Source organism: Colletotrichum navitas (genome assembly GCF_030913465.1).
Source record: "Colletotrichum navitas strain CBS 125086 chromosome Unknown LY79scaffold_144, whole genome shotgun sequence".
Classification (NCBI taxonomy): domain Eukaryota; kingdom Fungi; phylum Ascomycota; class Sordariomycetes; order Glomerellales; family Glomerellaceae; genus Colletotrichum; species Colletotrichum navitas.
The window spans coordinates 42,858-68,689 of NW_026850690.1; the positions used below are offsets into that span (position 1 = coordinate 42,858).

The 25,832-nt window shown below is 44.4% G+C and overlaps 10 protein-coding genes across 10 annotated transcripts; 3 read left to right on the top strand and 7 right to left on the bottom strand.

The window, feature by feature from the left end:
- Positions 1-109: 109 nt before the first annotated feature.
- On the top strand, positions 110-718 carry LY79DRAFT_644062 (uncharacterized protein; the record flags this gene model as incomplete). The annotated part of the gene is made up of 2 exons (XM_060562413.1): positions 110-223; positions 281-718. The coding sequence occupies exons 1-2, from the start codon at positions 218-220 to the stop codon at positions 716-718; spliced, it is 444 nt and encodes a 147-aa protein (XP_060407540.1). The 5' UTR covers positions 110-217.
- An 853-nt stretch (positions 719-1,571) lies between these two features.
- On the top strand, positions 1,572-3,397 carry LY79DRAFT_528979 (major facilitator superfamily transporter; the record flags this gene model as incomplete). The annotated part of the gene is made up of 5 exons (XM_060556075.1): positions 1,572-1,810; positions 1,900-1,983; positions 2,055-2,238; positions 2,321-2,713; positions 2,801-3,397. 5 exons carry the CDS (start codon positions 1,572-1,574, stop codon positions 3,395-3,397), a joined length of 1,497 nt encoding a protein of 498 aa, XP_060407541.1.
- An 805-nt stretch (positions 3,398-4,202) lies between these two features.
- LY79DRAFT_594985 (uncharacterized protein) lies at positions 4,203-4,883 on the bottom strand (the record flags this gene model as incomplete). The annotated part of the gene is made up of 1 exon (XM_060561741.1): positions 4,203-4,883. The coding sequence occupies one exon, from the start codon at positions 4,881-4,883 to the stop codon at positions 4,203-4,205; it is 681 nt and encodes a 226-aa protein (XP_060407542.1).
- An 835-nt stretch (positions 4,884-5,718) lies between these two features.
- LY79DRAFT_584844 (uncharacterized protein) lies at positions 5,719-7,169 on the bottom strand (the record flags this gene model as incomplete). Its single annotated transcript, XM_060560439.1, has 6 exons — positions 5,719-5,811; positions 5,904-5,921; positions 6,105-6,843; positions 6,920-6,963; positions 7,026-7,104; positions 7,159-7,169. 6 exons carry the CDS (start codon positions 7,167-7,169, stop codon positions 5,719-5,721), a joined length of 984 nt encoding a protein of 327 aa, XP_060407543.1.
- Positions 7,170-8,147: 978 nt separating this feature from the next.
- LY79DRAFT_572209 (catalase) lies at positions 8,148-9,139 on the bottom strand. The gene has a single exon (XM_060559332.1). It carries the CDS (start codon positions 9,095-9,097, stop codon positions 8,309-8,311), a length of 789 nt encoding a protein of 262 aa, XP_060407544.1. The 5' UTR covers positions 9,098-9,139; the 3' UTR covers positions 8,148-8,308.
- An 826-nt stretch (positions 9,140-9,965) lies between these two features.
- LY79DRAFT_584846 (uncharacterized protein) lies at positions 9,966-11,003 on the bottom strand (the record flags this gene model as incomplete). The annotated part of the gene is made up of 1 exon (XM_060560440.1): positions 9,966-11,003. One exon carries the CDS (start codon positions 11,001-11,003, stop codon positions 9,966-9,968), a length of 1,038 nt encoding a protein of 345 aa, XP_060407545.1.
- Positions 11,004-11,674: 671 nt separating this feature from the next.
- On the top strand, positions 11,675-12,312 carry LY79DRAFT_572210 (uncharacterized protein). The gene has a single exon (XM_060559333.1). It carries the CDS (start codon positions 11,836-11,838, stop codon positions 12,256-12,258), a length of 423 nt encoding a protein of 140 aa, XP_060407546.1. The 5' UTR covers positions 11,675-11,835; the 3' UTR covers positions 12,259-12,312.
- A 2,496-nt stretch (positions 12,313-14,808) lies between these two features.
- LY79DRAFT_674784 (uncharacterized protein) lies at positions 14,809-15,348 on the bottom strand (the record flags this gene model as incomplete). The annotated part of the gene is made up of 1 exon (XM_060564358.1): positions 14,809-15,348. The coding sequence occupies one exon, from the start codon at positions 15,346-15,348 to the stop codon at positions 14,809-14,811; it is 540 nt and encodes a 179-aa protein (XP_060407547.1).
- A 1,467-nt stretch (positions 15,349-16,815) lies between these two features.
- Positions 16,816-17,392, bottom strand: LY79DRAFT_572211 (uncharacterized protein). The gene is made up of 2 exons (XM_060559334.1): positions 17,188-17,392; positions 16,816-17,130 (listed from the first exon to the last, which is right to left on the bottom strand). Exons 1-2 carry the CDS (start codon positions 17,326-17,328, stop codon positions 16,993-16,995), a joined length of 279 nt encoding a protein of 92 aa, XP_060407548.1. The 5' UTR covers positions 17,329-17,392; the 3' UTR covers positions 16,816-16,992.
- Positions 17,393-18,404: 1,012 nt separating this feature from the next.
- On the bottom strand, positions 18,405-19,277 carry LY79DRAFT_674785 (cutinase; the record flags this gene model as incomplete). The annotated part of the gene is made up of 4 exons (XM_060564359.1): positions 18,405-18,590; positions 18,654-18,733; positions 18,788-18,878; positions 18,942-19,277. The coding sequence occupies 4 exons, from the start codon at positions 19,275-19,277 to the stop codon at positions 18,405-18,407; spliced, it is 693 nt and encodes a 230-aa protein (XP_060407549.1).
- Between the last annotated feature and the right edge of the window lie 6,555 nt (positions 19,278-25,832).

The following is a 25,832-nucleotide window of genomic DNA, read 5'->3' on the forward strand; positions in this document are numbered from 1 at the left end:
AAGCTGGCGTCCACAGCATGTTTTGCTTCCAGATATCATCGTCGGATAGTATATAACAACGATCTCGTCGGCCGTATCTCTGTTGTTAATATCCATCAAGCAATATTTTCTCAATCTTTCTACAGTATCCAGACTCTCTACTCTTTCCCACACACAAGGCAACATACCAATCACTTTATACCAAAGTTTCTCCAACCAACCCTTTACCAACACCAACATGAAGGTATTATAACCCTCCCACACCATCACCACCCACGGATGGTTCTGACCAAAAATCTAGTTCACACTCACCTTCTTCCTCGCCGGCCTCGCCTCCGCCGCTGTCATCCAGCAGCGCACCGCAGACGAGTGCGCGACCTTCACGCCTTTCCTGGCCCCCCTCTGCGCTGTTAGCAGCCTCGCCACCAACCTCCTCTGCCCGTTCACCCCGCTGTCTCTCACAGCCAACATATGCCAGGACATCGACACCGACTGCCCCATCCACCCGCCCACCTCGTTCTTCGGGCAGCTCGACCAGCTCACACTCAGAACGTGCCGCATCTCTGTGTTCCCTGAATTCAACTGTATGGGCGACTCGGTCGACAGCGGGACTCTGTTGGGGAAGCAGAAGACCAATTGCATCGAGGCCCCCTACTTTGATAAGCTTGTTGAAGGCGGTGTTGCTTCTGACACCATATTGCCGTTCGGCTTCAAGAGTGTCAAGTTGGTCTGCGCTTGAACGGTTGATTATGGCTGATGGTCGGTTTACTTATGTATCTATGCAACAATTTGCCCAAGGCAGTTAAGATTCGGATTGTTCGGTTAATTCAGACATTACCATCTACCTTATGAGTTTAACAGAGAAGTTTAATGGTTTCTCGGAACACGACACCAACGACTGACTGGATGGAGGATGACCGAACGGCCGGGAGTGTACTTTTTGAGGTAAGAGATACAGAAAGCGATATGTACATGTGGACATAATCCAGAATTGGAAGTCGTCGATTTTAACCGCATGTTGGCAGTCACATCGAGATCGCTGAAGCTGGAAGTAGGGTTCGCTATCAAAGATGTTTTGATACTTTTACGGCATTTGATATCATAGTTTCAGTAACCCAGAAACCAGGCTTAGTTCAGATGTTGTGATTCGTTTCTTGTTTGGGGTCAGTAGAATTGACTTATTAATGCCCCTGGTGCGAGTTTATTGTCTGTTTCCAAAATACCTGGAGGTGCCTTGCATGGCGTACGAGTGTTGTACGAGTGTCCCGAATAGCCCTGCCTCCTTCTCGCTGTCTCAGGTTTACTACCTTTTTATTTGGCTTTGCGGATCTATCCTGTCGCTGCAGACTTTCGACTTTCGGATGACTGTAACATTGCTTGCGGCGAACAGCCTTGAAGGATGACTGGTGGAAACGGAGATTAGGGAGTTATTATACTTTAGGTGAACAATGCGTCCGTCCGAATCTTTCGTCATGAGGAGCCGAACCAGCGAGGGGCAGCCTTTCGCACAACTACTTATGTCCCAGCCCGCCAATACCATCTTCTAAGCATGGAGACTTCCCAAGAAGAAAAGCCAGTGCAAAGGCCAAACCATGGTAGAGATCTCAGAATCCAAGGGCAAAGGTATCTCGCTCGACGTAGCCGCGAAAACCACAGACGACTCGCAACCATGGTCGTCAACTCCGCAGCTGAGCACCGCCAGCGAAGCGGTCGTGGCGAATCCTGAGTGGCAGGCGACCGAGAAGCAGCTTGTTCGGAAGCTTGACATGACGCTCCTGCCCATGGTTTTCTTGCTCTACATGTTCAACTACCTTGATAGAAATAACATCGCGTATGTACAAGTCTAGCAGGATCCTGGATTGTCTTCCAAACGATCCGGAATACAAGCGGCTCACTGACGAGTGTGCGATGACGATACAGGCAGGCCAAATTAAACCACTTTGAGCGAGATATTGGACTCATGGGGAACGAGTTTAATACAGCGCTTGCAATCTTTCATTCGGGGTAAGGGTCTAACCTTCCCTTTCTTGATCATGCTTTCTGGTCGTTTTGCCGCCGCTGATTGAGTGTTTTAGATATATGCTTGCCCAGTTGCCATCCAACATGATACTCACCCGTATCCGACCCAGCGTCTACATACCTTGCTGCGTCATGCTGTGGTCCATTGTGTCGGCGTCGACCGCGGCAGCGAGGGGCTTCGGCAGCCTCGTCGCAATCCGTGTTGCGTTGGGGCTGGTTGAAGCGCCGTTCTTCCCGGGTGTACGTCGCTCCAAAGAGTTCTAGACTGTACTGGGTCTGCCATCTAAAATATTACTCCAGCTGACATATTGTTTCATCGCAGGCGTTGTTCATCCTATCGTGCTGGTATACCCAAAGAGAGCTTGCCTTCCGGACGGCAATTCTCTTCTCTGGCAACATCATTGCGACATCCTTTTCCGGACTCCTCGCCGCCGCCGTATTCGCAAACCTTGACGGCACACGAGGGCTCGCAGGGTGGCAGTGGTTGTTCATCATCGAAGGTGCAGGGAGCTTCGCCATGGCTTTCATCGCTATGGCGTTTCTGCCCGACTTTGTGGGATCCAAGACGGGAGTTTGTGCGTGGCTAATGTCAGAGAAAGAATTGTTGGTTGCCGCGCAGAGGATTAAGGAAGATAGAGTGTCACTGCCGGACGAGAATGCTTCGGTTCGGCACGGTCTGGGCCTCGCCGTGAAGGATCCGCGGACGTGGATTTTTGTGAGCTTTCCCCCCTGAAAGAGGAGCCATCCCCTTAGGAACCATGGTGCCTGTTAGAGATAGAGGTGGACTAATATCAATGTCCAGGCCGGCATGCAAGCGTTCTATGTCACCTCCATGGGCTTCAACGGCTTCTTCCCGAGCATCGTCCAGGGCCTCCATTTCGGCTCTCAAACGACGACCCTCCTACTCACGGCACCTCCCTACCTCTTAGCTGCTGCAACATCACTCGTTGTTTGCATGTCTTCAGATAAACGTGCCGACCGTGGGCTGCATGTTATCGGCCCTGTGGGCGTCGCGATGGTGGGCTTCATCATCACCGCTGCAACAACCAATCACGCCGCGCGGTACTTTGCCAGTTTTCTGTACATCCCCGGGGCCATGTCCTCGATGGCTCTGATCTTCAGCTGGTCCTCGACGGCGATGAGTGAGACGCCGGAAAAGCGGGCGGCAGGCATGGCGATCGTCTGTTTGACCTGCCAGCTTGGAGGTGTTTGGAGCCCGTACTTTTTCAGGCCCGAAGACAACCCGCGATATCTGCTCGCCTTTATACTTATGCTCGTATTTTCGGCGTTAGTGATTGCGACGGCTGTCTTGATGAGACGCCTACTGGGAAGAGCGAACCAGCGGTTGATTGCCGAGGCAGAGGGAACGGGTAAAAGCCCAAGACTTTATATTCTCTAAGATATGATAAGGAGAAGGATGAGAGGTGGCTGATCCTTATTCTTTGGCTATATTACTTTTTGCGTGTGTAATGCAAACAATCAGCTCGAAACCGCAGGCTTTGTTCTGCGGACGCGGTCCTGGAGAAAGGCACCGCACATGGACTGATGAGATCAACTAGAAGTTTAACTAGAGACTCTAGCTGTTTTTGCTGTTGTTGTTGATATTGGTTTTCTTTGGCGCTGGTCTTAGTTCCAAATGAAATAAAGGGTATCTATAAGCGTAGCGCCAGCTAACAGTCAGCGCAAGCCCAGCCGACCTGCTAAGTTGGTCCTACTCACCAAGACACAAGAAAGCACCAAGGGACAGAAAAAGCGGTTCTACTGGGGATAGCTCCTTATCCATCAACTACCGCCGATGTGTAATATGCCAAGGCCTCGGGTCTAGGCCGCGTAGAGGCAGTCTTGGTCGGGAGCCCCGTAGACTGGAGTAACCCGGAGGACCAGAAGTTTAAATACGTACCCAACAATAATCCAAGCCTATGCAACTTCAAATCAATTAGCAGGGAGAGTATTCTGCAGCACAAGGAGAAAGCTAGAACGGAACGAATCATAACGCAGGACGAGAAAACGTACCGGTAATCATGTCGACAGCGTGAAGATGTCTCAAAATCCACCTACTGCGCTGCACAAGATCAAGCCACCAAGACAAGTCGAACAAGGACCGAACTCAACGCCAATTACTAGCCACTACTAATATCTCTGAACGATCTTGATCGCGACCGCCAAGATCTTGAAAGCAAGAAATGCCCTGAGCTACGTCTTATTCAGACTATCCCAGGTTGTTGCTTAAAGCGAGGGTGACAGCGGTGGCGTAGGTTTCTCTCAAGTAGCAACTTTAAATGTTCAGCTACTTCTGCCTCTGCCCCAGCAATCTCCCATTGATTCAGGCGTAGAGCGAGCACATCCGTAGCGAAGGCACGTCCCTGGTCTGATTGTCCGGAGAAGAGGTTCCTATGGGCCTTGACAGAGGTGCAAAGCTGCTGCGGAGTCTGGCCACGGGATAGCGCCGCTGAAAATACCGGACGGAATTCGTCGTATATCAGTTTAGCAATGTGCTGCGCTGCGATGAACCATGGCCTCTGTTGCATTTGGCCATTCAGATCCTTGTGAAGATCCCAGTCAATGTCAGGGATGCGCATAGCCCGGATCTCCAGAGACTTGAGGTTGGGTGCGTCGGCCAAGAACTTGGCCACCTTCCGAGTGACGGCCTGGCAGTTCTTGCGGGGGAGGTCGAAGCCCATTGTCGATCCGAGATGCATGTTGCGCAGATAGAACCGGTTTCCCGGTCCTATGCCACGTAGCCAAACGACCGGATCAACCTGGCCACCAATGATAATAGCCTGAGAATAGAAGATCCCACGAGCCTCGGCATGAATGGTCCTGCAGGTTCGAAGAAGAGAAGCTGCGAACGGAACACGCTTCTTCTGGGTGTTGATGATGACCATCTCCCTGTGAACCAATGCAAGCTGATAAACGATGTTCCGAATCTCTCGGGGCAGTCGTCTTCCAGTGAGTTGTTAGCCAAAGCAAGGTAGGTAATTACTACGCCGAAGTACTTGCAGGAATCGAAAACGGCACGGCTTGTGTTCACCAATCTTGGCTCTCTGAAAAGAAAATCAATTAGCTTTTGATGTTACCATCATCCGGTGAAGCTCTAAAAATACGGACCTTTTTGGGCGGTGCTTGCGAAGTCACCGCATCGTTGTCGTCAACTCGGTGGCTGTTTGGCCGCTTCACGGGATGTGGCCGCTTCATGGGATGTGGCTTTCGATGCACTGGGGCGAGGCCAGTAGATGACCGTGAATGCCTTGGCCTGGGATGGAAAGTTAGCCAAAGGTCAGAAACCAAATTTAACGAAAGGCCATATACTTGACAGGCATAGTCTCTGAACTCAAAGGAAATTGGCGGCTCTTTTCTCATGAGAAGGACTGCTGTGGTGATTTCCTGACGGAAGTGTCGTTTTATCGTTTTCAAACTCAGTCCTTGGTGATATCATTTAAATTTGAAGCGCATCTCTGACTTTGACTTGGAGAAGGTACATGTTTCTTCCAAGCCTTTCGAAATCACTGGTTCTCAAGACTGTCTGGAAATCATAGGTACCAGGTAGAAACCCCATGCAATAATTCGAACATGAACCTGAAACATTTACCTTTATTTGGTCTAACCAGAATTTGACGCTCGAGTCGATACCTACAATCTTTGCCTTGATCGTTGGAGTTTAATATTGTTTCGTATGGTAGCCTTGGCGACAACGAGTGTCATGGGACAGACTCGAATAACCTATGGCTCTAGAGGACAGAAGGGTAATATCGGAACAGTAGACTTTGCACGAAGACGTAGAAATCCGAAAGTCGAAATCCTAAACCTCCAAGCCTGTGGGAAACAGTGTAGCACCAGAATCCCTCCATAAAATGGCCATTTGTTGCGATATAGCAATATGGCCATAGATGAATACAGTCACTCACCAAGATAACGTCTTCACTCTGTATTACATAACGACAAGAAGTTAGCTCGATTTTCGATATGTAAATAGATATCGCAAGTAATAGAGTCAATCTCAATCATCCAGTCCTAGTTCCTCGTGAGTCCAATTCTTGACGTTTATGATGGAAGCGGTGTCGGTGTTGCAGGTTTCTCTCCAGAAGTAGCCTTAGATGCTCTACTACCTCGTTCTCGGCATGCTCGGCATCTGTGGCGTTGAGCTGCGACGGGGTCAATGAATGCCGGCGACCCCACCAGTTATTCTGGCCGACGTCCAAGATGCGACAGAGCTGTTCCGGACTTCGACCACGGGAGAGCCCCTGTGAAAAGATTGGGCGGAAGTCATCGTAAAGTAACTCGGCGACCTTTCGCGCGAGGTCTATCCAGCCGGATACGGGGCCGGGCCGTTGGAGACTCGACCTTTGGAATTTTATCTTGTGGTGGTAGTAGAAAACCGTTTGCAGGAACTCGAGACTTTTCGCCGCGGCTATCATCTTGGCCACTTTCCGGCATACGTCTCGGTAACGGCTTTGCTGCACCTCCACTCTTCGCGAGACGCGAGAGCTCCATGGTTGGGGCTCGGTTCTGATCTGGATCCGTCGCAGATAGACAATGTTCCCCGGACCCAAGTCACGCAGCCAGACCGCGAGAGTTTCCATGTCATCCACCCTGAAGCGATTGGCATACAAAATTGTACGAGCTTCGGAATTTACTCGCTTGCAGCATCGCAGGAATGAGACTGGGATCCTGTCGTTGAGATTGCCGCGACGCGTATGCGCTCGCAAGTGGCGTACATCCTTGCGTTGCCAGAGAAACTTCGAATGTTTCACCGTGTAAGACTCGTGTCTTCCAGCAATATCGATCCCTGCAGGTCGAGCAAAAGCGAGCTCGTAGACAATGTTTCTGATCTCGGGCGGCAGAGACCTAGACATCAAGCTAAGTAGCGGACAAGCAAGCGGGGAAGAGGTACTATTAATTCTAGTCTAGAAAACCAACTCACAGGAACAAGAAAGGACGGAGTTGTTCGGGCTCAATCCTTTTCTTCTAACATATTGTCAACAATCCGAAGCATCATTCTGGACGTTAAGGTGGTTCTTTTCGCTTACCTTCGCTCGAGGTGTTGAAGAAGTGGCTCTAGACTTCCGCTTCATAGGCCGACGCGAGCCTCCCTCGGTAGCGTTCAGACTAGAAAAAGTGTCAGAGATAGGTGTATCAGCTGCAAAGACATATATTGCTCACGGAGAAGACATAATGTCCAGAAGTTTCGGCGACCCCTGATCCTCGCGAGTTGTCAGGTAGCCTGAGACAGCATAGCATAGAAGGCATACAGAGTGTCTCTGTGGGCTGAGATATGCTTAACTTGTAATTCCTCTTAGATATCTTCCCAAGCAAGTCGCGTTCTATTCAAGAATTGAATGCATTTCTCATTTCTTCTATCATATACCAGAACCCTATGGCTCAGATACCGTCCAAGACCTTCTTGTTCGTCAAATTCTTTGACAATGGCTTTTGTTTAGTCGAGTCGAAACCGCTTTTTGATATTAACCTTTAGTTGAAGACTATCCGGGCAGATAAGGCAAGTAATGTTAGATAATCGAGTAACGAACATTGAAGTGTCAGAGAGTCGGTCTCTAAAAGCACATATTGAAGAAATGAGAAAAAACGGAATCCATATCTTCACTCTGTTGAAATGGTTTCCGCTGTGTCTGGATGACTTAGAAAATTAAGAAAGACCTAAAAGCTTTGGCGGAAAGGTTGAGAACGGTGAAAGCTTCTATGTTTAAAAAACGGCGGCTTTGATTGAAAGCTTTTTAGTCTTGGTAACCCATGGTTTTCTAGAAACCTCAGACCTCCCAATGTGCCGTATCTGTAAGCATTCACCGAAGTAAGATACCAAGACAAGAGGAATTGAGGAATATGAAATTTGGATCACATATGTCTCTCAATGCACCAGCTTGGGTTTCTAACCATAAGTGTGCCATTGCAGTACAAGATCGGCTTTCAGCATTCCCCATAGGCAAAATCCCATGAACGAGCTGATATTGCCAGAAATATGCGGAGCTGCGCTGGACACTTGTACCTGGAGGTCTTCATATACCACATATATTGATGGATATAGTGCTTGGACCTTCTCCTAATGCAGGGATTTGGCTATGACTGCGAGCTACGCATTGGTCGGCCTTGAATTTGCTTTGGTAAATGAATCGAAGACAAAAGGCTATGCCTAAGGCAACTCTTCCCTTTTATTGATGTATAGTATCAAGATTCTAAAGGAATCATGGATATCTGAAATGTAATAACCACAAGGTTGGTTATGAGTGGGAATTCAAGGACAACTAAAGAAACATGGATTTTCCAGGATAGTCTTATGTTCCCGGATCATTGACGACTAGTTCCATGCAAAGGGAACATCCCTTTCACTCATGGAAACCTGTTTCCAGCCAGAAAGAGAGACGTCCTTCCAGTTTAATGTATCGCATGTGATTGTTCCCTTGAACGAACGGCAATCATTGCCCGAGAAGACGATGTAGCCCCTCCCGGAATCGACTTTAGGGATTTCGGCTGCGTGGCCATCCGGCGTTGTTGAGGACGTCATCACCTGTCCCTTCCACTGAAACCAAAATTTAGGGGAGCGGAAACTGTTCTTTTCGAACTGTTGAAACCGGATGTACTCCTTGTCTTCTTGGTGTTCATCAGCTGACTGATCTGCATTTTCCTGGTCGTCCGATGTCAAGGGGTCTTCAGCTTGATGAGTGCTGTCATGGACAGATCCGTCTTGGCCTTTATCGTATGACCCTTTATCCTCGTCTTTATCAAGATCAATCTCTGATTCCTGTTCGTTCTCGAACTGTGATACCAAGTGTTCGAGTACTTTTCTGCTTCCTGTCAAGATGATGCTGGCCTCAAGGGTTCCTGTCAGACTCAAATATCCTAGTAAACCCTTGCCATCTTCGGATAGACGAAAAACGTCCAAGGTTGGAGATGCGGCATTCCTTTTGTTCCTCCCCAACTCTGAGCTCGTTTTGATCGCAGTTGGGCACTTGATTTCGTAGTTACCAAATGCCTTTTTGACTTCGAACCCCCCACCGCGTCGACCGCGTCCCCCGCCTGCATTTGATTTTCTGGAACTATTGTGAACATGTCTCCTCGTGAATACAGCTTCCTGCCAGTCGTCCATGATGGATAAGTTCAATTGAGAATGTGTATGGGTTTTTTCAGGCCGGCGGCGATGTGTGCATGAGATTCGAAATTCGTCCCCTACGTAGACAAGGTTGGACAGCGGTCACCGTTCAACGACAAATAAGTCCTGACGTCATTAGCGCTCGGGGGTCTTAGACTGTCGCTCAGTGATCATCGAACCCCCACCCCGTCACACACAAAATCAGCAGTGACTTCAAGTTATTAACAATATACAGTAACGTACAGGGTGGCAGGGGAAAGTTATATGGCCCTAGTGATGTAAATCGCCGCACAGTATTTAATCATTCAACCTATCTCTTATGGAAATCTATACTGGTGGTGATAGGTAATGCGTAATAGCTAGATAGCGTTGACAGCTGGCGGACTGGAGGGGGGGGGGGGGGGGGGGTACGTGACAGGGGCGATAAAACTTCGGCCTGGTACCATAGTACATACATAATTTAGCAAGCAGACAATTAAGTAGACTACTTCCTCCTACCCTTCTACCTTTTCTAAGAGTTAATTACGCTATAACGTATAAAATCAATTGAAATTAATTATTACTAGCTTCTTTGTTACTATCTGAACTACCCTCTATGTGACTTATACTATAGTTCTTCTCCCTAGGGATTTATCTGCATACTGTCTTGCTTGTCTTGTTAGTATAAAGGTTGTGCTGCCTGCGCTTTGCCTTGCCTAGTAGGGCAACCTTAGCTGTAGCTTGTTGGGTTGGAACATCTGCCTCTACTTATTTATTAAGGCAGGCTCTAGGGTCAAGGTGGTTAACAAGCGTGGTTAAACATTGCTGTAGCTTGAACTACGAGAATTCTTTTAAACAGTCCGGCCGTGTCAGTAGAAGGTTACAGCTAGAGAAATGAATCCGTTGGCTGGAACACGTCCAAGGTACTATCAGGCCTTCCTCCTTCCTGTAACCCTCCCCCTGGTACATAGATCCCACTTCCAATCGCAACGGCTCCACCTCCATGTCGAGGAAGATGCATGGGTGCAAGCTGCTCCCAGCTCTCCTTTTTTGTGTCAAAGACCTCCGTCTGATTAAAAACACCATTCGATCCTGCTGCAGGATTTCCTTCACCGCCAAAAACATATACCTTGCCGTTAACAGTGCCAGTAACGATGCCAGCGCGGGCTGTAGGCATTCTTTTGTCCTTAGTGCACCACCCGCCTTCCAGATTATTCAAGTCAAGCACAAAGACTGTGTCTTTAAGATTGTGCTGACCATTTTCGCGGCCACCAATGACGTAGAATTTGTCATCAAAAACAGAGCCCCCGGCGTGATCTCTGCCATTAGGAAGATCTTTTGCGGCTGACGGCAAGGTGTACCAAGACAGACTCTCAGTATCAAAAGCGGTGACGAAACCGACGGTATCCTGCTCCCCATCTATAGCCGGTACTAATTTCGTAACGCCCCCTGCTAGGTAAATCTTCTTGCCGTTGACACCCATGGTTGCGCTGCCTCTCGCTTGGCCCGGCGGCATGGGAGAAATCTCTTTCCATACATTGGTGATGGGATCATACATCCAAGACTCCGGAAAGGCCGTCCAGGCACCATCAGTAGAGGGTGAAAGCCCGCCTAGGAGATAAACTTTGCCATCAACAGCAGCGACATTGGGATGATTAACGCGAACAGGCGCATCCGCGGCTGTAGTCCAAGTGTTTGACGGGATGTCGTAGATTTGAAATAGCGAAGTCGTGTTGAAATCGGCAACGGATGAAGTTATACCTCCGAGAATGGCAAGTTTACTGTCTGATAGACCCACAACTGAATGTTCCTGGCGAGGGGCGACGGGAATAGGCTCCAGGGTTTTCCAACAGCCTCCAGAGCTATAAGCTGCATTGATTGGTAATAGGGCGAGGGCGATTCCCAGAACTGAAAAGTGAGCCATTTTGTGTCTCGGTCGAAGCCGCAAGCATGCGCAGCAGTGATGATACTAGTGAATTTCTCTGTGTCAAGCATGCTTATATATCGAACGTGGAACAAGTAACTTTAGTGTTTAGCTCTGTAACATTTTGTCTGTAACCTTAGACCCCTACCAATGCACAGTAACTTTGATTTTAAAGGAGGGGTATAGTCTACTGTCTACAGAGTTAAAATCCGTTAGAATGTTGAAATAACTACGTAAGGCCAATTCCGCTACAACCAACGCTAACGAGATGCTTATTTAATGCGAAACCCATGAGTAAGGTACTTGGCCGGGTGACAGTCTGTCCCTATGTGGGACATGTCAATGCACGCGTTACATCAGAACCTCGGACCTTTAACTTGACAAGAACGAAGGAAAAGGTTATGGACTAGTCTAGACCTCGAGGCCCTTCCCACTGACAATGAAGTAACCTGTTTCCAACCCCTGTCCTTCGCATCCCCCGCAATGAGCCGCTGGCCCCTCTCCTCCGCTGTTAATCGCTGAGTGTGACGTCAAGGCCACGAACGCCGAAGCATTTTGCCCGCCATCCAATCACAGGCACCAGACAGGCCAGGATATCCTGTTTCTGGACGAAATGCATGCCCCCCCGGGGCGCATGAGGCCATAGCTCTGGGCGACATCATAAGAGCTCTCCCGCCGCCCCTGATGCGCCGGCGGAGTGCGATACCAATATCAAACGCTCTAGCTTCACGATCAGATTTCGGCGACTAAACGACATATCTCCTGCTGGGGACCTGCAGTTACCAACTTTACCAAACTCAAGCGAACCGATCTTGCAAAAAAAAAGCCAAAAATGGGCGACGAAGAAAACTCGGGATCGGGAACTATCTACTCCCGCAACAAGGAGGACACACTTGAGGCCGAGACCCTGCTCTGGCGCGCCATGTGCGACTCCAAGCCCAAGCACCTCAAGAAGTACCTCGACAAGGAGGCTGTTCTCGCCCACCCCGGCTACAAGCCCTACTCTCCGAAATCCAAGCCGACCCTACAAGAGTTCCTCGACGAGGACTGGGAGCCCTGGACGGCCTACAAGATGCACGATGACCCCGAGTTCGTCGAAATCGACGTCATGAGCTCCAGCCTCGTCTACCGCGTCACCGCCTGGCGCCAGAAGGGCAACAAGCTGGTCGCGACCGAGGGCATCTGCAACAGTGTTTGGAAGCAGGAGCCCGGCGGTGAGTGGACTTGCTGCTGCCACCACATGAGCACTGTTTGAGCGAAATTTGATGCTTAATGAGGGTTTTTTTTTTTTTTTTTAATGGGTTTCGGGACCTTGAGAGAGGATGATGCTTTTCCCGGGCGATTGACGGTACATGTAGCCAACGAACGAACGATGCATGACCAAGCTGGAAGAAGGCGAACATCTGGTGTTTTGTAAGAGTAGCGGCATGGTTCACAGGCGCTGTTAATCTAGTTTGGCTAGTGGTTAATCTATTCATGGTTTTGTCGCTTCAATCCATGGCGAGCAGATGTTGAACTGATTCACGAATTTTGACCTCCGTCTCAAATTTTCTTTTGGCAATTGTAGCAATCTACGGGCTTGAAGACATCACCACCAAGAACGACCATTGTGTATAAACTTTGGAATATGGGAGCCATGCAGAGAATTGATTGTTGATCAGGGCTGGAAATGAGACCAAAGATGTGACATGAAGGCTCAGAGATAAGAAGGGACCACAAGTAATAAAGAGGGATCATGAGCAATAAAGCAAGAGGATAGAACATTGAAAGAAAACATGGAACAAAGGCGTTGAATAAAGGTAGAATCAAACATTAATACTTGTTCGCGGGGCCTGTGGCCTTGTATTGTGCGTGTGTAGAGCTTCTGCCAATGGCGACTTTCACTTCGGAGGCCGGCCGGCCTGCCAATTCATGAGCGGACAACACCTCCCGCCGTAACGCAACTTCAAATAATTCGACAGCCTCTAGGCAACGTTGGATCAATGCTTTTTGTCACTTCACCAGCAGTCAATGGGCACTTTTGGTCACGTGAATTACAAATGGTTCTTCAGCAAGTTGGAATCCGAAAGCAAGGGTGTAATATCGCACTTTGGGTATTATCGAGTAAAAGACTTTTCCCCTTTTACACCTAACCAGCCTAGATGAACTTGCCCTTGGGCAATCCACCAAACGCCGCAATTCGACCCCTTCGCCGCCGTCAACCAGGCCGTCGCCGCCACCGCCGCCGTCCTCCGAGACCTCCACGTCGCCCCGATCTGGCCAGACCGATCAGCACTGCCGCCGTCAGCGAATGTCCTGAGCATCATTGCAGCTCAACTCACCTAACACCTAGTGCCCCATGGGTCATTTTTGCCATAAATGGCCTCCGCTGCAGCCTCCATGACGCTGCTCAAGTACTCCTGCCTCCAACGTACAGTCTCTCCTCGAAGCTCCGCTGGGTTCCTTGTGAGCTCGGCCTTCTTCTTGGCAATCTGCTTCCTCACAGCTCGGCTGGAGTCTTTTGCCAGCAGCTCTAGGCCAAAGATGGCCACGTTAAACTTCATGGCCAGAGGAAGGCCATGGAAAAGGGTGTCTTTATTAGACCCCTATGAGGCCAAGCGCTAGTCACAGTAGGATCCCTACAGGCTGTGCTTGGCGCATTGTGGTCTCCTGGCTGGGTAATGCCCTAGGGGTTCTAAACGGTATAATAGGGCATTGTTGTGTGTGTTTGGATATGGACGAGATGGAAGGAGGGAAGAAGAGACCAAGCCTAGCTTCTGCCTTTTGTATGCCTGGCTACGGCTAGCAAGGTTGCTGGCGAGTGAAGCTATCTCTGGTACTGTCTGTGACTTAAGGCACAAGGCTTTTGACTACCTTGGTGGCGGCAGAGTCATTGTGTGGCCTGCAATCATTGCGGCCTTGGTGATAGGTTCAATAATGCCATCATCGCGACGAAGCCATCGCGACCTTGGTGTGTGGCTTGCCTGCGAACCCGCGCAACCTGATTCGACAGCGCCAAAGTTGCTGCCGACGTTCCGGCGCCCAAAGGTCGTTTGCGCCGTGGTTGAAGTGAAGTCAGAGTTGGTTGTTGCTCTGCGTTATCAGGTCATTCTATATCGTATCAAGACATCGAGATCCGGCACAGGTCAGAGGTGCCCGTATGGGGTTTTACGTACCGTGATATTACATATGTGTCGGATGAACTGCACTAGACCACTTATGGGGGTTTAGAGCATCTATACCCATCAATACTTGTTCGCGTCTCCAATTTAGCATCCGATCCAATGAAGGAAAGGAAGTTCCCAGGCAATACCACGGGGAGGTTAGGAGTCCGACTTCATTGCCCAAAGAAATAGTGATAGGCTCACCGGGGCCATAGCGGAAAGAGGTGGGGAGAAAGGCGATCATGGCTCGCCGGGGCCGGGGAGGAAGAGGTGGGGAGAAAGACGATCATGGCTCGCCGGGGCCGGGGAGGAAGAGGTGGGGAGAAAGACGATCATGGCTCGCCGGGGCCGGGGAGGAAGAGGTGGGGAGAAAGGCGATCATGGCTCGCCGGGGCCGGGGAGAAAGAGGTATGGATGTTAAGCGTTTACAGCACGCGGGACTGAAGTCGGGGAACTCGCCTGCATCAGGATGTGGCAGTTGAAATCCCTTGCCTCAGCCAGAACAAACAATTGTAACCAAAACAAAAGGAGGAGAGGAGGAGGAGTGGTTTTTTTTTTTTTTCTCTTTTCAGGCTTTTCATGGGTTTTTTTTTGGGGGGGGGGGGGGGGGGTATGTTGGTTTTTTCATGAGGAATTCTCCCGAAAGAGAACTCATACAGAAGTTAGCGACGTTGACCTTGGCCCTTGACCGAAGCGAGAGGAACGAGAAACGGATTGACAGGCTTCTTTTCCTTGGCTTCAGCTCTCTGCGGGCCACGGTTCTGCTTAGGCTGTCTGGGCTGCTGCTTGCGCTGCTGACCCTTCGGCTTCGGCTTCTCCGCGCCCTTCAGCTGTTGCTTCTGGTTTTCAGCCTTGCCAACCTTCTTCTCACCACCGCGATGGGGTAAGGCCTTGGTCTCGGTCTTGGCCTTGCTGTTCTTAGAACGCTGACGCTTTTGAGAAGACTCTCCAGCGAACGGGTTCTTAGGACGGCCATCAGAGCAAGAAGGGTGGTGGGAGCCACACTTCGCACTGATAAAAGGGTTTTGAAAAGCCTGAGAAGAAAAGAAAGAAGAGGGCTCCTCATCTAGATCCATCTCAGAGGGGAGGGTCTGAGGTGGAGAGATGGAGAGGGAAGAGAAGGAGAGAGAATAGGCGACAGGATCGTCAAGCTCCATCTCGTAAGAGAAGGGAGAGTAAGAGTAAGGAGTAGAGAAAGACATTATGTGTGTGTTGGTCGCAATTGTTTGTTTGTTCTGGTGTTTGAGGCAAGGAGATTGTCAACGTACCTGAATGCAAAGCTCGATGGGGGGGAAAGAGAAGAAGAAAAGAAGGAGGGGTGCCCGGGGAAAAGAATTTATAGGTGTTCAGGAGACCATAGAGGTGCCGCCTCATGAGAACCGTAGAAAGCAGCATGATGGTCGAGATGATTGACTTTAAGGATACCGGGTCAGAATAACCGTCTAACAGCCATGTTGATACTGAGGTGAGGGTCAAGAGAACGCCACATTGGGCCTATTGAACCTTCTCAAAGTTGGAACTGCCAATAGATCCCGGATACCACAAGACACAGCAGTATAATGACCCAACAAGGCTGTGGAGACTATCTGAATCTTGAAAAAAAAAAAAAAAAAAAAAAAAAGGCAGCGCGTGACACCAAGCGAATGATGTAGGTATCCCGGGACGACTATCAACTTTGTTTTGCCGAAGGTCAGGAGGCCAACACTGGCTCCCGGAGAATATTGGTCGAACTGAAGCTTAACACGGTGTCTTTCGGCATGACAATTGCAGCCCTCAAGACATTCGCGGAATATCCATCATTATAGCCGAAAAACTCACTGGGAGCTGCAGAAGGCCAGCGACATGCAATCAAGAATGCAGAGCAATTTGATGCAGCATGGAGACAATTAGCAGCAAGCAGGGATTCAACATGATCAACAGATGATGGATTTTATGACAGAAATGTATGATTTTTGGGTTTGACAAAAGTTCCTATTGAAGAACCATTGGTGTGATAAACCATGTGTGATCCCGCTTCGGGCTTCCGATGAGCGGCTGGATGACGGAAGTCGACTGTTTTCCCATTAATTGTATCTACAGGATCACGAATTGGTCAAATGAGGAAGAACCCCATCCGGCAATGGTATTGAGCCCGTCGCCTTACAGCAAGCACCGTTCTCATCGTTTCTTAACATGCCTGTTATTCGAGTCCATGACGCTGGATTAGGCGTGTGGGGCACCGTTCGGACCTGCATCGGCCGCGATCTTACATGAGCCCTAAAATAAAGTTCACTCACCCAGGACATTTGGAACCTTGATATGGGTCGATGTTGCCGGGACACCGACGGGAAAAAGAAATCTGCAAAATCTTCGCGCCCAAGGTTCTGATATGATTCTTCCTCTCAGAAATCTGGAGGGAAACATCGTCACATAGGTGAACGTGCAACAAATGGCCTTTGATGAGCCATTGCGTGAAACATGCGTTCGGAGCCTCTTCAAGTCGTCATTCTTTAGCTGATAGGGCGGTCCGGGTGAGTCTCGCCGATTCCGCTTACCCTCTACAATCCTGGGTGAGGCTGAGGTGAGGCGTATGTATTCACTTAGCACACATAGCAAGATCACTCTTTTGGTACCATCACTCATATCGAGTTAAGGCTTTTTTTTTTCTGTGTATAACAAAACTCAATGGTATAGGCTTGAACAAGGTGGTTCAATTGTTGCTATTGTTGTGGAAGATAATATGGCTTGTAAATCGTGGGTATGGAAGAGGGTGGCCGTGGTGGATCATCAGACAAACGACATCGGACCAGCCCCGCTGGTCCCCCAGCTATCAAAGTTGGTTTATTGTAGCGTAGACACACACGCTCTTAGCCGCAGACAACAGTGCCGGTCGAGCCACCAGATTTACAGCTACCGACACCAAAACCTGAGAAAGAACGTCCGACTGGGAAGTCTTTATTGTCGTCACACCCGCGCCCTATATTAGCATTGCTACCGGTGTCGCACTACAAGATATTCTTTAGTTGCCCATATTAGGTTCACAAGAGGACACAGGAGCTTACGCAAAAAGTAGTTCCGGGGCAGGATTTATTGGGATCGTCTATTGGGTTACCACAGCAAAGGTCTCCACCAGGAATGCCTTGAGTGGCAGCCAGGCCGGCCAGAAGAGACAGAGAGGCAAAAAAGATGGTTAAGGCGTGCATCGTGGCAGTATTCAAGGAGTAATAATAATGTATCAAATATGACCGGTATCAGGGTGAAGAGAATGAAGATGAGCTGACAGCTAGCACCTTTGTGAGGGAGACTGTACTTATTTATACATGCACTTTGGTTGGCTAGTCATGCGTTACCCCTACTGCCTATCCACTAGTTTCATCTTGCTACATATATACTAAATATGAAATGGCTATGCACCTTCTATAATATTATAGGACCAGTGTGTTATATGTTAGTATAGAGTAGTCGCTCTCAACTATAAGCAGTCTAGTGCAGTTCACGCACTATTTATAGTATGTCACGAAACGCAAGAACCTTATACGCAGCACCTTTGACCTGGCCTATATTCCGATCTTTTCATACGTAGAGAACTTCTGATAACTGACACAGTCCTTCTGGTAGCCGATTCTTATTAGAAAATGCAAATTGGCTGTGGGAGCTCTTGGGCAGTAGCGCTAGAGCGAAGTGAAGAGATGCAGTGCAGGGCGGAAAGATTGAATAAAGCTGAACGGCCATGTCAACTCAAAGGGGTAAGCCTTAAGAGAGATTTGAATGCGGCACCCTTAGAACAAAGCGCCATTGCGTGGGTAATGCCAGGTTGGTGAGGTAGCAGACTGAATATACCTCCTGCCATGTTCTCAATTCCGAATAGTTATTGGCCGAAGGGGAACTCACTCCTCCATGATTTCATAGGCGTTGGAAAGACTCGGTTTTGTGCCGGCAAAAATTGGAATATTCCAACTGACTGCCTATGACTCGTACGTTCCTAAGCACTCCAGGATGGTGCATATTTCAGCCAGTGATTCACGAGATAGGACCAGAATGCAGCCTCTTTCATCGGAATCACGTATACCGTACCATTTATCCCAAGTAGTTCCACCTTTATTGAACTTTGATAGATAGGTCCTCCTGTCTGCTATCTTTCTTTTGTGTATATCGATTGATGTTCCGGTCAGAAGCATGGCGACGACGAATGATGCTTCCGACACTACGGCTGGAATAAACCCCAGCATATGGGCATGGAGCATCGGAAGCCAGTCTGCCCCTCTCAACCTCTTCCCAGTCATGAGCGGGCTGCTTTCAATTTGGACAAGATGAATTGATTTGCCGCGTCGCCGTTCGTTTGGACGTAGCTGAGGTGGACCTGCAAGTTGCGGCCACCGTCGCAAAACGGGTCCCCAGTATTACAAAAGGACACCATCTTGTTAGCAACAGCATTGCAGCCGGCGGTTCGCGTTCTCGGGAAGAGCTGTTTTTTCAAGGTCAAGGTCGGTTCTTGGTATACAGAAAGGGCATTGGTAGTATAGCTTACACCGTTATTTTGGCTAGTTCCTTGGTTGTAGGGCTGTCCAGTGACGTGACTCGGATCTCCCATGAGCAGGACGGCAGCGACTGTAAAAGTTTTTAGCCACGACAGCCAGGCGCTCTAAGTAACGATGAATATACCCTTGGCAGCAACCTCTGCCGATTGCGGTTGCGTGGCAGTAAAGCCGCTTTCACTTGTTCCACACATAACATCGCCAGTAACCTGTGCTCCCTACAGGGTAATATGTCAGGTTTTGATCCATTGGGGGGTTGGATTAGAAGTTCATTAACTTACCTGCGAATATCCCATCAGAACCATCTTTGTATCGGGGCATCTCGCCGCATAGTCCTGCACCAGTTTCGTCATGGCCTTGACGCCGGCCTCCTCGGATGGGTTGTAAGGGTTTAGTTCGGCTGGGTAGTCCACCGCCTCAATGTCGGATCCGGGGATCTGTCCTTGGATGTTGGTCGCGATCTCGCCAATGACTCCTGTCCCTGGTTTCTCGGTACTGGCCCGGCAAACAATAATGTGCACACCCGTTGCGCAGGCCTTTGTCTGTCGCTCGACAATATTGGCACTGCCCTGCAGGGCGCTAAGGAAGCCTAGCGCGGCGACGGGCGAAGGAACCATATTGGCAGAATGGCTTGGGAACCACTGCAAACGATAGAAGGCAGTAATTTCGGCACAGATGTTACGCTAGCCTGGAGCAAGATAAGATGGCTGGATAAACCGCTTGGAGATGGGATGGGGAAGGCGACGCTACATGTTTATATGTTAGTTGCGGTGGCAGCCGCCGAATCTTCTCTTTGCTACGGCAATAACACAGACTGAGCCAACTAAGCCAACACTTTTCCGGCTCTTTGGGCAGAAACTGTACGAGGCTTGGATGAGATGGCTGCGTAATTGGTCAATGGCCTGCATGTTGCGACTTTATCTCACAATAGCTTCTGATCTAGCAGGGCAGCCCTGGGCTGTGTGAGGCCATCTCAAGATGGAAAAGCAAAAAGCGGGATCCTCAAACAAGACTGTTCGGTTTCTTAGCCGAACACTCGACTAGGCGAACAATGTGGGAAAAACGCTGTACAAGTGTCGAGCGTCCTGTGTTTCACATCTTGGGGTCAATCGTGAGCTAGAATTCAAACTTCAAGGCTGATACTGACTTAGATATTCACACCATATATAGAGGTACCCGGACTCCCCGCGTCTGATTAGCGTCATAGTTTACGGTCCAGTATGCGGGGTTCCTAGCAGAGGATGATGGTTAAAGGCAAAAGGGCGAAGTCCTTGGAGATGGGCTCGGGTTGTCAACTCAGCCGGCATAGAGAGCCGGCAAAATTGAGATGCGATTGGTTAAATTCAATTAATTACGCGACGGCCACGTTATCCCTGTAGCCGGGATGGTGTTCATCCCAACTTCTCGCATTAATAATTGCTGTCCTCCAGCAGGGCCAAAGCGACGCACCAGGACATCCGGGCAGCCAGATACATATCAATCCACATTGATAGCCACTAAGAAGTTCAAGACTCTATGATCTTTCAATCGTGAGGCTGCCTGCGTGTGATCTGGTCTGGGATCACCCACCACTACATCTAGCCTGGTGACCAATCCAGAGCCCCAGCCTTTCCTGGGTTGTTGCCGTTTTCTCGGGGCTTTCCAGAGGTTTAAGAAACTCGGATCTTTATCAGCCACTTTGTACTCCGGGTTTTGAGTCCAAGGATGAAAATTTAGGGTAGCAAGGCCAAACTGGCAAACACTGGGCCAGAGATGGCAACAAAAGACCTCTGAAAAAGACATAAATTAACAGAACTTGTGAGAAACCTAAGCAGTAGATAGTTAGCATAATTCCAATGGATTCTTATAACCCAACAAGCTACAGGCAACGTTAGCCCCACTAAGCAGAAGCGTAGGCAGCACAGCCTTTGTACTAGCAGGACAACCAGCATTATTATATAAATAACTCCCTAGAAGGAAGAACTATAACTAGTACAAGTTATATAATAATAAGAAGGACTAACAAGTAGTAAGTGCTCTAGGTAAAGGACTAACTAGTTAAGGTTACTTTATAGTAAAGAACTAACAGAGGGCTATTACTTTGTAATATACTAATAGAGTTATAGACTTATATACAAGATAAACTTAGATATACTTAAGAATAGTCTTTTGTACCGGAGGCTCCGATTTGCTGCTTCTGAAGAGCCCTGAAGAGCCGTATAGAAACAAATAGATTATTGAGAAATATATGATATATAGTGGCTGGAAGTAAGGCAACTAGTGTTGTAACAACTCGTTGCGTTGGCGTAAGGGTTTGCTTTCCGACTCTGTTACCGGGTGCCGGCAGAGCCTGCGGGACTAGCCCGTAAGGGCCCTTCCTGTGTACGTGCTATAGCCATCGGAGACAGTAGCCCGATTGGGCAAGTATTCAGATCTTACAGCCGGTTGGGATTGGTTTCGTCGGTATAGTTGTTACCTCCAGAGACCGGCCGGTAAAACGGACCATGGCCTCATCAACTGTTAGTTCCGAGCCGGGAATATAATAGAAGGAATCGCCGGTTTCCTGTATGTGAACTAACTCAACTACCCTACTTCCGGCTACCCCCCACATCCGGCCCATCATCACCACCACCATCACCACCACTATCACCACTTATTTTACCACCTCTGCCGCCTACCCATATACAACTTCTGGCCTCGCTAGGTAATTCAGATGCGCTAGATTTATCTAGACTATCTATATTACTAATATCCAGGGTTTACGCCTACTAGATATTATATATAGTAGTAAAGGTACTATTAGGTAATAAGGGGACCTTTTTCCTCTTGTGTTACTATAGGTTATCTAACTTACCTTTTAGCTAGTAGACCTTTTACTTTAGAAATATATTTCTAAATACTTACTTATTATACTTTTTTTATATCTTTTTAAATAAGTAATAAATAATATAAGTATTTAACTTATTTTTTACTAACTAGTTTAACTAGTATAATAAATATTATAATTTAGTAAACTAATAAAAGGTTAACTATAGGATAATAAATATAGTTTTATTTTATTATTAGCTACTAGGCTAACTAGTCTAGCTAGTTTATTAGTCCTTAGTAACTATAAGGTTAAATAAAGGCTACTATATATATATTAGCTATAGTCTAGCTAACTTTTAGCTACTTCTAATATTCTAGACTATTATAGCTATATTTTTAGCCTTTATATAATAGGCTAAAAATACCCTTTTATTAGTAATAGTTAAATTATTAACCTAGTTATTTAAATATTTAACCTCCCTTTAATAAGTATACTTTAATAGGCTAAAGACTAATATATTTAGTAGCTAAAGGATAATAAAAAAGTATAGTAGTAAATATAGTAAATATATCTAGTTCTAGAAGTATTCTTATATAAAGTCTATTAATATATAGCTATAATACTTATCTAGAATTAGTAGTTTAGCCTCCTTTATCTAGGTGCCTAAAATAAAGACTTTCTTTAGCTACTTAAAGGTAGTCTTCTTAGTTATCTAGCTATTATTTATATATATAAAGTACTATCTTTTATATTTAAATAAGTTAAATAAAAACTACTAGGCCTAGACTAATTTACTTTTATATATAACTAGTAGGTATAAGGACCTTTTATTAGTAGCTATATACTTAATAATAAAGATCTATACCTAGGATCCTAGCTATTTTTTTTAAATATACTATAATACTATAAAGCCTAGTACTAGCCTATTAGATCTTTTACTTTTTATAATACTAGTCTTATCTATATTCTATTAGTTAAATAAATAAATTCCTTAGATAGTAAAAATACTAGTTAAAAGCTAAAAAAACCTTTAGATAACCTTAAAAGAATAAGCCTTTTATTACTAAGTATTAATTACTTTAGATTAATAGGTCTTAATTAGTAAGTTTTTATAATAGTACTAGTAAAGAGAAGTAATAATTAAAATATAGGTCCTATATTATTTAGAAGCTAATTCTTAACCTAGCTATTACTAGCCTTTTACTAAGGGGTTAGTACCTTTTTAACATTATATTTATTTAGCTCTACTAGGTAAAACACTTACTAAACTATATTAGGAATAATATTCCTTTAACCTACTAGGTCTACCTAGGACTTTAGGGTAATTACCTATTGTCTTATAATAATTATATTTTCCTCTTATATAATTATCCTAGTTATACTATACTAGCTTTACTTTAGTATATCCTTAAAAAGGTTTAGTTAGCCTATTAGCTATCTATAGGGCCCTTTATACTCCTTCTTAAAGCTACTTCTCTAAGCTTTACTTTTCTATTATTTATTTACTTTTATAAACTTTAATTTTTTTTTATTATAGCCTTTTATTAAGTTCTTATACTATTATTACTACTTTTTTTTTCTTTTGCTAGTGTTTTATTAGATTATTAATTTATTTTTCTTTTTTTTTTAGATTTTTAATAACTAATTTTTAATAAATAATAACTAATATAATAGTAAGACTTAGCTAATTCCTTAGATTATAAAAGAGAAATTTATAGTGCACTAGCGCTAATCCTTTAATAACTTATCTTAATTAAGCTATTTATAATTAGGCTATATATTAAGAGTAATTAGCTAGACTTTACTACACTTAAGCTAATATTACTATAACTTACTTCTTTTTATTAGTAATTAACTAGCTATTTTAATATATTTATATTCTAATAAGCCTACTAAACTACTTATAAGGTAAACCCTTTTATTAAAAATAGTAAATATAAAAATACTACTAATAAATATAACTCTTTATTTTTTAATAGTTTTAGATTAATTTATTACTTATTAAAATATAATAATAATATAAATAGTAACTAAAGCAAAAGTAACTTCTATTATCCTTCTCCCCTTAGTCTTAACTAGTGTTCTCTTAGCTCTTTACTATTTATTATACCCTAGGACTATAACTTTACCTTACTAGGTTCCTAGGGCTTTAATAATAAGTTTTATAACACTAAGGATAAAATTAATATAAATAATCCTAATAATAAGGTTACCTAACTCCCTAATCCTCCTAGTAATAACTTACTAAATAAGATCTAAATCTCTAATCCTTTTCTAAAAAGACTAGTTTTATTATATTAGCCTTATATATATTATATTTATACTACTATTAAAAAGTAAAAGGCTAAGTATACTTTTACTAATATTCTCTTAATCCTAGACTATTAATTTACTTTAAATAGTAGTACTAGATATATATAATATACTACTTATACTAATAGCTATATACTAATACCTAGGTTTTTTTCTTTATTTAGTAGGCTTTTACTAATATTTATTTATCTAGTGTACTACTATAATCCTAGGTAATTACTAAGACACTATAAATATTTTTATAGTACTAAGTACTTTAATTTAGGCTAATAAGTTTATAGCTATTTATAAGCCTATCTTTACTATTTTAGTAACTTTCCTAGATAACTTAGCTACTTTAAATATTTAGTACTAAAAGGCTTAGTACTAGCTAGTATTAAAAAATCTTTCTTATATTTTTTTTTCTATATTTTACTAGGCTTTTACTAACTTATTACTATAGGATAACTTTTTTAAGGTTAAGAATACCTTTATTACTTACTATAAACTAGTGTCTAAACACTATAATTAGATCTACTATAGGCGCTTTAATTTACTTTTACTTTATATAGTAAGTGTTACTTTTTTACTTATAAAACCTTATAAATATTTACTAATTATTAATAAAGACTACTAAAATAACCTTTGCCTTCTTCTAGGTAATTAAGGCTATATTATATAGTAAATATATAAGCGTAAAGTATATAATAATATAGTTTATATTATCTATAATAAGGCTAAAAAACTTATTACTTATTATCTTTTTACTAAGACCTTAGCTATAATTTACTCTTAAATTAAGGATTTTAATTATAGTTTATAGTAGTACTAGATATACCTTAAGTATACTACTTCTTAGGTTTCTTATTTTATTTTTTAAGTTAGGTTTCTAGGCTAATTTAGGTTTAGTTATTTTTATTTAAGTATACCCCTTAGGTACTATATTATTAGGCCTATTAGTTCTTCTAGATTTACTTAAGATTTAGCTTTATTATTACCTAGTAGTAATTAATTTTTATACTTTTAGTTCTTTTTTACTTAGCTTTCTTTATATTCTTTTATTACTTCTTATACTAATTCTATATTATTACTACTAACCTATAAGTTATACTTAGATAACTAGCTTATTTACTTAAGTAGATAGAATATTTCTTTCTTTATAATATAGTAGTTAATAATATAGTCTAGTTCTTACTCTAGATTATCTTCCTCTAGGTTAAAGAATAGTAGGCTTTAGTTACTTTATAGCCTTTCTCTCTAAGGCTCTAATAAGCTAATATAGAAAACGTTATATATTTATAAGTACTTTTTAGGTAACACTAGGTAATAAGCTTACTTACCTATAGCCTATATTACCTAAAATAGTCTAATAAACTTAAGTACTAATTTATACTATATAGCTTTAAACTATAAGTTCTTTATAGATAATAAGACTAAATCTCTTTATTTAAATATTATAGGTTTATAATATTTATTATAGCTTTTTACTTACCTTTTAATAGCTTATTACTATACTTATACTAAATCTAGCTATAACTTATATAACTTCTCTAGGTAATCTTAGACACCTTATACCTCTTTCTCTTAAATCTTTATTATAAGACAAGTGCCTTATATAGTAGATAAACAGGTAAAATATAAGATTACTCTATTAGTATATATCTAGGTATATACCTAGAGATATATATCCTATTACCTATTTCCTCTTATAAGGAAGGGCAACCTTAATAGATAACTTATATATATACCTAGCTTTTATCCTATGTTATTTATTTAGCTCTTTATTATTACTTACCTTGTTTTATTACTCTACTATTATACTTTACCTTTACACTATATTACTTTATATTACTTATTATAGCCTTACTTTTCCTATTAGATCTATAATAGCTAGTAAAAAGACTATATTAAGTAGTAGTATAACTACCTTAATCTATACCTTTAAAATTTTTTTTTACTAAGATATAGTAAAAATACCCCTTTACTTTAATAAGAACTAGCTTATAGAAATAGTATACTAAGGCTAATATAACTAGGCTAAATTACTAATATATAGTATATATATATATAGCTTTAGTAAAATCTAAACTAT